Genomic DNA, 12345 nt, shown 5'->3' with positions numbered 1-12345 from the left:
TGGACAGAGGGAACAACCAGCGTCCTATGGTGAGGCTGTGATGAGAAGGGCTGAAAGAAGGTCAATGTTCTGCGAAAGAGAAAAAGGTAGGGTGGTGTGAGAGAAGGCTGGATAAGAAGGGGCTGTACTACGCAGGGCCATGTAGGCCACAATAAGAGGTTTTTTCTTTAAGAGCAGTTGGAAGCTTTTGAAGGACTGGAAGGACTGGTGGAAGACAGGATCAGATCTGACTCCAGATTTCTGCAAGACTAATCTTCCTAAAGTGCAGGTTTCATGACAGTACTCTGCTCAAAACTTAAATGACTTTCACTGTCCACTGAAGTAAGTTTATCTGCCACAAAAGGATCTATCTCTATGATAGACCCAACTTTTCAACCACTCTTTACAGTTATTTTGTACTCTTCATCAAATCCCTTCTTTTTGCTTTTTTATCCATGTTATAGGTACCTCCTACCATGCCCTCATCCTTTCTTTCTTTCTTTTTTTTTTTTTAAGATTTTATTTATTTGAGTGAGTGATTGAGAGAGAGAGAACGTGCTCAGGTCAGGGAAAGGGACAGAGAGAGAGAGAGGGAGAAGCAGGCTCCCTGCTCAGACGTGGGGCTCGATCCCAGGACCCGGGATCATGACCTGAGCTGAAGGGAGACTCTTAAGTCGACTGAGCCACCCAGGCGCCTCAGAATGCCCTCATCCTTTCACTTCTATTTCTTGAAACCCTTTCTATCCTTTGGGCCAATCACAAACCCCACTTCTGTGAAACCCTCTTTTTTTTTTTTAAATCTTTCTGGTTGAGATATTTTGCTTCTTTGAAATTCCCAATAGCCTGTGCTTTTTTTGCCATTTGATATATTTAACTTTTTACTGTAGTTACCTGTGCACACATTCATCTCCCCCTTTCCTCAACATCCAGCAGGCTGTAAAGTCTTTGAGTGCAGAGGCTTTGTTTAATCTTTGTATCCCCCACAGTGCCTAAAATATAGTCTTACTAGTAGCAGCTGCTCAATACACCTTTGTTGTCTATTTTTAAATTCAGACTTCTAAGTATTTGGAACCTTTTCCGTTATTGTGTAGATGCCAGCCTCTACACTGATTTATAGTTATGATGCTACAATGAAGTGTGGGTCTCATTTCCTTTTCTGGCATATATGGGTTCTACTTACGTTGATTTTCATGGCATGGATTAGAGACACACAAAAAAAGACTAAACCAACTCTTTAGAAGAAAAATCAGAGCTACAAGTCAGGTACTTATCCATCCTTTAGCTAACAACAAGATGATACTATCTCAGAGAAGAAACTCAGGTTGCCTTACCATATCTAGTTTGTTTATTTATTTATTTCTCAGGAAGAGGGAACACAAGCAGGGGGAGCGGCAGGCATTGGGAGAAGCAGGCTCCCCGCTGAGCAGGGAGCCCAATGTGGGGCTCGATCCCAGGACCTTGGGATCATGACCTGAGCCTAAGGCAGACGCTTTACCGAGTGAGCCACCCAGGCATCCCACCATATCTAGTTTAAAGATTTATAAATGAACACTTGAGACCTTTTCCTCAATGAATGAAAAAAAAAAAAAAGTAGGAAGTAAAAAAGGAAAATGTTATTCTAGAACCACTTCAGAAATTTACTTAAATATGATCTGAACAAAGAATCTAAAATTCACATGAGCAGCTTTCTAGACATCCCTATTCACTGACAAGACTTATTCCTAGAATAAAATGTAAAAAATAATGTAGAAGAGGGAAAAGAGGTCCACAGATTGTAGTGAGGATTCTGTAAGCAAAATAGTTTTAACATATTTTTACAGGGTGCCTGGGTGGCTTAGTCAGTTAAGCGTCTACCTTCAGCTCAGGTCATGATCCCGGGGTCCTGGGATTGAACCTACATAGGGTTCTCTGCTCACTGGAGAGTCTGCTTCTCCCTCTCCCTCTGCTGCTCCCCCTGCTTGCCCTTGTGCTCTCTCTCTCTCATCAAGTAAGTAAATAAATAAATAAAATCTAAAAAAAAAATTACCCTCCCCACAACGCCCCCCATATTTTTACATTAAAAACAATCAACATACACATTTTATTTTGCTCTCCACCACTCTAGAAGTATAATGCTGAAGTACTAAATCACTCCATTGCTTCCTTTTGCAGGTTCCTCAGCTTTGATGTGGAGTGCAATATAATGTCAGCTAATATAATGTCAGTCTGTAGTAGAAAGAGAGCAAAGGAATCTTGAGGGGTGTTTCTCCCCTTGATTTCAATGAGTATTCCGTAATCTTTCCACAGAAAGAGTGACTAGACTAGCCGTATCATTCAGTGCATTTCTTTGCCAAGTTTAAGGACTAAGATCATTAAGTAATAATACTTGGGCAGAGTCACCATGGTTCTTTATCAGCAAAACTAAATTGTTTTCTATGCTAAATATACTCAACCTCATTGTCTCTTTCATTAGCCTTTTACATACTGCATTTGAATAACTTCTTACTTAGAACATCTCATAGTTGAATTCACACTACTAAGTTGACTTAACCTGGATACAGTCTAACCCCTCATTTTGCCAACAAGAAAAATAATGCAAAATGAGGTTAAGAAACCTGTTCAAGGCTACACTGCCAGTGCAAAGGGAAAAAAAAAAAACAGGATATAATCCAGAATGAGACCGAATTTAGGATTTTAAGAGGCCCCTGCATAGCTAGAGGTAAGGGAATTACATTTAATAAAAGTATTGTAATGATTAATAAAAATTATTTACATCCATTTAAATTGCATTTACTTTTATCCTGGACACAAAGCTAAAGTCCCCAAATCAAGAGGCATATGAGGCTATTACTATTAAGGACATCTAAGAAAAATAAAGTAGAAAAGAAGAAGGTACCATGAAGAAGTATGTCATTGTGGGCTTTCTACTTCATAACTATTATCTAGGAAAGGGAGATAAAAACTTTGATTACAAAAGACTATGCTAGTCAAATAAAATAAAATGTTTTTCTTATAACAGATGGTTTATGCCCTGATAATGTTTGTATTTAGTGCTTTAGGATTACCTATTAATAAGGAAGCCGGGATGCTTTCCATTGATATTTCTAATTCAAAGCAAACAAGTTCTTTGTAACTCACTTTGTAGTGATATATTACACATAGGTTTGTTTAAAGGGCTGGGCTGTAGTGACTTTAAACTTTATATCTAAATCCTGCTTGTGACAGATCTATAAGAGCAGCTTTGTAGAGGAGAGTTGGAAAAGCCTTTCTTCATAATTGTTGCTATGTAACAATTCTCTCACAATAGCGGCTCCAACTTTTTTTTTCAATGCTCTACAATGAAATGGAACCAACCAGTGGTGTCCATTTGCACCATTATCTCATTCTTACCGTGCAGAACCCTAAGGCTGGGGATAACAATGCCCTTGAGTCTCTAGCTTCCTAGCCTCCCCAGGCCTGTCTCATTGAGCTCAGTCAGGATGTGAAAATGTCATTGGTAGATACAGAGACTGACTCCTCAAGTCAAGGCTGTGACTGTCAAGAGCCCAGTGCTGCTTGCTACCTGCATGTCACCCATGCTGCCACTGTTGCTGGAGATGAGGAAGCTAGAGGGAACACCTTTGTGTTGAGGATCCTTGGTGACTTTAATATGTATTGTGGCCTTAAGTTGGAGACACTCAACTACTTGTCGTTAAAAACACTAACATTATAAAATTGTCAAAAATATGAGGAATTCTGAGGGGGGAAAAATCACTGGCTTTGGTTAAAAATTTAAAAAAGTATTTTTTTCTTTAGAAAATATCTGGATTCCCAGAGTAAAGTTACTTCAATTTAAAAATATATTTTTCTTTTTTTTTTTTAAAGATTTTATTTATTTGACAGAGAGAGACACAGCGAGATAGGGAACACAAGCAGGGGGAGTGGGAGAGGGAGAAGCAGGCTTTCCGCCGAGCAGGGAGCCAGACATGGGGCTCGACCCCAAGACCCCAGGATCATGACCTGAGCCGAAGGCAGCCGCTTAACTGACTGAGCCACCCAGGCGCCCCTAAAAATATATTTTTCTTATTTAAACTCTCAGCAATAAGTATGGGGGGTTTAGAAATAATCGAATTATTATTTAATCCTCAGTAAACAAATACTTAAACTTCACTATGACAATGGTACTGTGATAGTAAACGTTGTAGGATAAACAAATCCAAGATTTACACAAGGGAAAAAACAAACAAAAAGAGGAATTTTATGGATACTGAGAAATAAAAAAAACAAACACCTGTTATGATTCAGATATTCAGTTTATATGGTCTTATAATTCAACACTATGGTCTTTCTGAAAGGGCGGGGGGGTCATAAGTAGTCATTTTGCATATTGAGAAATTCCTAGAACATAACAAATTGATATTACAAGTCCATGAAGGTCTAAAATCACTCACAATAGGCATATTTAAGTTTTGGAAAAACTGCAAATATAAGCCTCTGAATGACTACTGGGTATGAGGTAAGAAGAGAAGACCTTTACAGTTTAATCTATGGAGGCCTCAGTGGAAATTTACAACAGTGAAACCACCTTGGAAAACAGGCTAACGGTTCCTCAAAAGATTAAACAAAGAAGCTACCATCTGATGGTAACTCTACTTTCAGGTATATATGTAAGAGAACTGAAACATGTTCATACCAAAACTTGTACACAAATGTTCACAATAGCCAAAAACAAGAAACAACCTAAATGTCCATCAGCTGATTAATGGATAAATAAAATGTGGTATATCCATAAAATGGAATATTACTCAGACATAAAAAGGAATGAAGTACTGTTATGTGCTACAACATTAATGAACTTTGAAAACATGTTAAGTGAAAGATGCCTGACACAAAAGGCCACATATTATATCATCCCATCTGTATGAAATGTTCAAAATAGGTAAATCCATAGAGACAGAAAGTAGATTAGTGGTTGCCGGGGGTTGAAAGAAGAGGAAATTGGGACTAAGCTAACAGATATGAGGTTTCTTTTTGGGGTGATGGCAATGTTCTGGAATTAGACAGTTATGACCATTATATAATATAGTGAATATACTAAAAACCAGTGAATGATCCACTTTAAAATGGTGAATTTTATGTTATATGAATCTATATCTCAATAAAAATTCAATTAAATATAAAAAATTCCACAATTATAAGGAAAAATAAAAAAGTTATTTCAATGATCTTCCATTATGGTCTCAACTACTCAGAACCAAATTGGGAATGTTAGAAGGAAGGCCTTAGAATACTTCCGAAAACCAATAAATTTCTAAGGAACCATCTCTTCATTTTTCATGGCATGCTCACAAACTTCTCTAAGGAAATTAGTGATGGGTGGGCTAAAAAAACAACCTGCCGAGGCAAAAAGCCTTAGTTACATCTTTCTAGTCATGCCTGGTACCCTAGGGAAGTGACTCTCTTGAGTGTCTATCTGTATGATGGTTACCTAAAGTGGCTGCCCATATCCAGTGACGGCTTTTGTTTAGTGATCATGGTCAAGTTGAGCTTGTTTAAATACCATTTCTCAGGACTTAACATGCTCTTCCCTAAACAATGGGAATACTGAAAGCTTTTAGGGGGAATAAACTATTGCATGGTCTCTGCCTAGGAAGTGGGCCACAGTTCACTGGAAACAGACAGTTCAGATAAATAAAATGAAAGCAGACATTTTTGGAGATGATCTTGAAAGCTTTCCATTATAGAGAACATCAAGGGCATAAAACTAGGAATAGCATGTATCCATGTTAAACTACCACAAGTCACTCTCTACCTTCTCTAAGTAATACAAAGTATTCATCTCCTTCATTAGATAATCAAATCATTCCCATAGAACACTTACCCCTCTCTCTGGCTACCTACTAAAAGACACTCAATTCCTATGCTACAATTAACCACAGATTGTCATAATACAAAGTAGTGGCTGTTTACAAAGGTTAGCTTGGGTGGAAAAGTTACATTTTAAATATGAAAAGTCAGTGAGGAAATGGATTCCCATTTCTGGCATGCGGGCTGTGCATAAAGTAAATTAGGCCAGTTAATCTAATTCTCCATAGCCCTCTATATGGTTTCTCTTTGGCTGCTAGTCTGGACCTTTCTCTAGATTTCTCAGCTTTCGGTCAACATAGTTCCCTCTTGTGTTACAGGCTGACGTATAATGAGAGCTCAAAGAAGACTGGGAAGACTAAGAACAAAGGGAAGAGGAAAAGGAGAAAAGGGATCAAGCTGACGGGGGTGTCCTATGGCTATAAAATCTTCTCAGAATACCAGTCAAAATATTCTCAGAGAAACTATACCGAGTACCGAGACTGTGATGAAAATTGATTCTACAGTTTCTGTTTTTCCTGTACTAGGAGTAGGATGAGAATTATGAGGAATATAAAAACAAATATGATACATTATAAGGAGGCATCACAAAATGTACTTTAATTATTATGCTTGCTAATTTGGTATATAAACACATCAAAATTATATAAATACATTAACTAGCCTTACACAATAGAGTATACAGGCACTAAAATATTTATAGCAGACTGTCTCTATATTTATATACATCTTTATAAAAAATCATGCATCAAGACTATGGAAAGAGCCTAGTATTAGAGCATTACTTTGTGGGAAAATCAGATTCAACTCTGTATTATTTCAACATATAGTATGTAAGAGTAAAGTCTGATAAAGTTCAACTAAGCTAAAAAATTACTATAAGCAAGTGCTTAAGCAGTAACACCAATTACCAGGCTACTTTACTGCATTTCTAATGAGTTATTAAAAAACAAAAAAAGGGGCACCTGGGTGGCTCAGTTGGTTAAACAGTCTGTCTTCAGCTCAGGTCATAATCTCGGGGTCCTGGAACTGAGCCCTGTGTTGGGTTCCCTGATCAGCGGGGAGTCTGCTTCTCCCTCTCCCTCTACCCCTCCCCCTGCTTGTTTTCTCTCTCAAATAAATAAAATCTTTAAAACAAAACAAAACAACACTGGGTCAATTATCAGTATTACAGATGTTCTATGTAAGGAGTACTTCAGAATCTTTGCTAATTTTAACATTTATTAAATAAACATGAAGGGACTAAAGGGAAATTAATTCCTACACTGTTAAATAAATGTATACTGTTTAAGCTCTGATTTAAAAGGTCTTTTTCTGTGTGCTCTTGACAGCTATTTAAGGTGTGAGTACAAAGTATAAATATCCATAAACGTTGCAGTCATATTGGCTGTTCAAGTCATATGGAGAAATCTAAATGAAATGGGAATAGATCATGATGTATTTTTACATATAAGTGTATTTCATGGGGTGTGCAAAGATGAAGTGTATAATTTCATTTGATCAATTCCTTCCTGAGATTATATGGGTATAAAATTCCCATCAGTATACAATGACAGATTACACATTGTGGTTTAAATTTTTCTAATGTTAATACATCTGTGAAACTGCAAGGGAAGTTACGAGGAAAAGATGATTTGCTATAGAAACACCTTATTTACTATTAAGAGTACAGATGTGAAAGTTCAAGAATCAGCCCTCTTTCATTCTTCTGGACTACTGTGTTTTCCTCAAAATACTGATTTTTTTCCCCTCCAACAAGTGTTAGACTGGAGCCAGTACAGCAAAAATGCTAATAAAACGTATATTTTCTAAGTAGTTCTCAAGACGAATTTTGATACAGCTCTCATACATTAAACAAGTGCTAATAACAAAACCTTGCAATGTTCATATACAAAGAATAGTACTATTGTTATATAATACTGAACATATTATCTTATTATACTCATCTTCAGTGACTTATCACTGCTGTTCAGAATCTTTTTCCTAGCTATAAAGATTTATAAGAAGTTCACTTTTAACATGAATTCCAGAAACATCTGCAAGTAATGGCTAAAAAAATTCCACTGGAAATTTGAGAGTAGATGCAAAGGTTTTCCAAATCATAGAATAATTATTAAAAAAAAAAGATAATCCCATTTAGCCTATGTTCAATCTTAGTGGCAATAAATTAAAAGGCTGATTAGTGCGGTTATTGCTCCACAAATACATGTGAGTGTGTTACTTCCTTTCTCCTTTTATGTGCATGTCTCTTTGGGTGTCTAAAGTCTCCACATTTTTCACCGTGTTTAAGATTCTTTAGCCAATGCTTGCCCTCAAGCCTGCTTTTTCTTCCCCCAATGACAAAATGCCTTTCCCAAAAAGTAATTGTGAACTCGAAGTGGGCAGAAAGAGGAGTGCAAATATAAAGTATAATTATACTTCAGAGAATTCAATGGGATTAGTATTTCACTAAGTATTTTAATTTTATCCCCATCTCATAAAGTAATATTTACTGTAAAAGGATAATAAAAGGACAAGGCTGAGAAAGAAGGGGCTTATGAGTTGAGCCAGAGATTCTTTGGGGGGAGAAATATGAAAAGCTAAAGGGGACTTTCTGAGAAAAGAGGAAATAAATAAAATGATACTGGGACAGGAGACAAAGTCTTAGAAGCTGATGACCAAAGAATAAGGGGATTCAGCTAGTGAATATATAGAAGGTACAAATACAGAATGGAAGGGATCAGGAATAACCTGCAAGGAGGGCTAATGGCAAAAGTTAGAATTATGAGAAAATAATGTTTCAAAGGCAAAAACCAAGAAAGTGTCAGCTGACTTGGTGTCTACAATGACCAATGATTTTAAAAGAAGCCAGAAGAGCCCTAACTGTACAGTATTTTAGTTGTGCAGGTATCAAAAGGACCAAGGACCAGGAGAAAGATGGACAGATCTAGCTAGGGGTCAATATATAATGAAAGAAAAGAATTCAAGGTGAATGACAAAAGGAACTAGTCAGTGTTTACTGCTACCTCAAGACTGACCACGTAACGTGCAACATGCAATACAGATAAGATGTGTGCAGTTTGTTTCTTAACTTCAATTAAGTTACTATTTTTATGGGTCACTGACCCCTGAAATAAGAGGTTCCCTAAACTATATCCAAAGTTAGGGAAGTCAAATAGTGCCTAAAAGGATTAGCAAAGCTTACAATATTTTGTGCCACATGGGGGCCTTTATTAAAATCAAACACTAGAAGCTTATTTTTGTGTGGCATAATTATTTGAAATTTTAATGGCAGTCTTTATTATTTCATTTTCCATACTTTTTTTGTCCCTTGCTATACATTTTGGAGAAGATGTGCCCAGAGTTTGATACAAAAAAAAGCAGGACCTAACATGTGTCCTCAGTAAGCAGCTGCTCATTAAGATAATACTTCCAGTTACTGGCTTAGAAAGCAAGATTCTGAGATTACTGCTTGGCGCAGGCCTGTGACTTGTCAACCAAAAAAGTTACTTCCTCTTTAGTATAATGAATTGCAGAAGTACAGTTAAACAGTTATCTATGAGGGTTTATTGGCAGGCATAGGATATGGTGGGTGAGCAGAGATACTGATATATTTTTTTTTGCTAGGGACCAAAATATTTACAAATTTCATAAAATGGAAAGAACTTTCTAAAAAATTAGTAAGATCTGTTTCACAAATAACCAATTCAACTGGAACACTGAATAGTGGAAATGCCAAAAGATTTGTTCTTATGGGTGATAAAAAATTTATATCAGGGCATTCAAGTAAAGTTATTTTCTGTGTTCTGGTTTAATGAATCATGTGAGTTGTATGTGGCTGGGTGACACAGATGCCGGCTCACTGAAGCCCACGCTAATGCCTCCCAGGACAGCCTTCCTTGGGACAGTGAAGCCAGAGTAACATGTCAGACTGAAGAAATATCAAAGAAAGAGAAAGCAGGGCTGGAGATGCTATGAGGTTGGCTCGGAACACTTCTTGACCTGTGAGTGTCCAGTAAGTATTCAGTGTCCTATGGGCTTCAATGACCTAACAAGCAGCAAGTAGCAACACTAATGCAGTAATGAATGGTCCTCAAAAGAAGACTTGCAATTCAAGCTGAAAAACACTACACTTACTAGATGGTTTTACCCTACTGAAAGACAGCTTTGGAAACCACTAGTGATTTCCTAAAAGGTGAATGAGTATTAAATGTTTCATATATGCTTGTGTAGTAAGTATCTACTTTAGTTCCTTTATATCTGTTTGATTTTAAAGATGTATATTAGTTTGGAAATTAAAACAGTCCTAAAGCCATGAATGCTAAAATATGTTGAAAAAAAATGAAATAGCATTAAATATGTTGGTAAAACTACAGTTATAAAATAATGAGACCCATTCAATGTTAATAAAAATGCACTGTTAAAAATGAAATTAAAGGACTATTCCATATATATTCCACATGGAGATGTTCTCCTCTTTCAAAAGATAACAAATAATATTTGTGAAGAAAAAGGCCCTCAGAAGAAAGGACGGCAAAAAAGATAGAGAATAATTAAAGCTTGACAAAACACCGGCATATCCCTTTACATGAGAGTTATTTCAACACATAGGAAAGGAAACTAAGGCACAAAATAGAGGTACATTTTCCAAAGATGCTTATAAAATCAATGAATAACTTGGTTTTTCCCCAGTCAAAATTCTATTTAGTATTTAGAATTAAAATCTGAAGGAGTACTTACAATGACAGCAACACCACAGCAATTAAGGTCCACTCTGCAGGTTTGTGTATAATATTTCTATTTGTTAATCTGTAAGATGGGAAGATAAAGTTTACCAAAGGATTGTTACATTTAAATACATAAACCATCTATTTTTAGATAAAATCAGATTTATGACATCTTGTGTCAAAAAGCACTATTTTCTATTCTTTTTTTGTTTGATAGGAGTCAGCAGAATAATACTGTGGCTTGATCTTCAGTACCTGATAATGACCATCACAAAAGAACATGTTCCAGCCCCACTTCTATATATTTATAACAATATTACCGTTAGACAGGATGGGAATATAGGAACAATATGGGCAACTAAATTGCATGGTTTATCAAAATACACACACACAGTTCCCTGTAACCATATCTTCTGTATTTTCCCCCAATCAAATTTTTCATTAAAACTAACAAGCTAATAAGGAATTTCTGATTTTAATTCATCTTTTGCACCTTCCTATCTTGTGGTAGGTTGGCAGCAGGCACTGAAGGGATGTCATAATCCATAATTTACAGAAATAAAAGTTGACAAATTATAAGACTAGGTCTTTAACAAAAAAAGTTTTATAACCCAAAGGGGCACCTGCACCCCAATGTTTATAGCAGCAATGTCCACAATAGCCAAACTATGGAAAGAGCCCAGATGTCCCCTGACAGATGAATGGATAAAGAAGATGTGGTATATATATATAAAATGGACTACTACTCAGCCATCAAAAAATGAAATTTTGCCATTTGCAATGACGTGGAGGGAACTAGAGGGCATTATGCTAAGCGAAATAAGTCAACCAGAGAAAGACAATTATATGATCTCACTCATATGTGGAATTTAAGAAACAACACAGAGGATCATAGAAGAAGGGAGGAAAAAATAAAACGACAAAATCAAAGAGAGAGACAAATCATAAGAGACTCTTAATCACAGGAAACAAACTGAGGATTGCTGGGGGGGGGTGGGAGGGATGGGGTAACTGGGTGATGGACATTGAGAAGGGCATGTGATATAATGAGCACTGGGTATTATATAAGACTGAGGAATCACTGACCTCTGCTTCTAAACCAATAATACATTATATGTTAATTAACTGAATTTAAATAAAAAAACAAAAAAAGCTTTAAAATATCAGAAATTCTTTTTTTTTTTTCTTGACTCACAGCTTTATTTACATTTGTCTACAGCATCAGTTCCTCATGAAATGAACTAGTACAGCTTAGTTAAACCAAATGAAATCATAATCATCTGAATTGTCTGTAAACTATTAGCTAAATTTATAACCTTGAATTTGCTTAGTACAGCCAAAGTTTCAAATACAGAAAGCACAAGAATAAACCAATGGTAACATGTAGACTCTAGAAGATCATCTGGGCAATTTAGAAGGTGGACTTTCAAGAAGTCTGAGGCACAATTACAAGAGAGTAAAAGTTCTTGTGCAACCTACAGTAAACGTAGCAAAGAAAATTAAGACATAAAAAAACAAGGGAAAGTTCATTGTAAAAATATTATCAAAATACTTTTACATAAGGTATTTTGTCAGAAATTAATTCTATCACTTAGCAGTTGATGACAACAAAATACATTGTAGTCAACTTAGTTTCTCAGAAACCATTTGGAAAAACTGCTCTAAATAAAAAAAATGATATAAATCAGTAAGAAAAAAAAGATAGCCAATGATATCTGATAAAGGACCACTACCCAAAACAGACAAAGAGCACTTAAAATTTAACAACAGGAAAAAGCCCAATGAAAAAATGGGCCAAACACCTTAACAGACATCTCATCAAAGATAAACAAATGAC

General features: G+C 36.1%; 1 protein-coding gene and 1 long non-coding RNA gene across 5 annotated transcripts in view; one reads left to right on the top strand and one right to left on the bottom strand.

Moving 5' to 3' along the window:
- LOC145721317 (uncharacterized) overlaps positions 1-7266 on the top strand; it is a 71065-nt gene extending 63799 nt beyond the window's left edge. For both annotated transcript variants that reach the window (XR_014144987.1, XR_014144989.1), the window contains one exon: positions 6123-7266. This is a non-coding gene — a long non-coding RNA (uncharacterized LOC145721317). The remainder of the gene's footprint in view (positions 1-6122) is intronic.
- The window catches only part of RPAP2 (RNA polymerase II associated protein 2), a 79248-nt gene that overhangs the window by 25115 nt on the left and 41788 nt on the right, over positions 1-12345 (bottom strand). For all 3 annotated transcript variants that reach the window (XM_081818792.1, XM_081818794.1, XM_081818793.1), the window contains one exon: positions 10522-10590. In XM_081818792.1, coding sequence (XP_081674918.1) covers positions 10522-10590 — 69 coding nt within the window. The remainder of the gene's footprint in view (positions 1-10521; positions 10591-12345) is intronic.

The sequence above is a fragment of the Leptonychotes weddellii genome, chromosome 4, assembly GCF_054177405.1.
Source record: "Leptonychotes weddellii isolate Sample4059 chromosome 4, ASM5417740v2, whole genome shotgun sequence".
In the NCBI taxonomy this organism is placed as follows: domain Eukaryota; kingdom Metazoa; phylum Chordata; class Mammalia; order Carnivora; family Phocidae; genus Leptonychotes; species Leptonychotes weddellii.
Note: the sequence above shows the minus strand (reverse complement) of the source record. Positions and strands in the feature narration are given on the sequence as shown.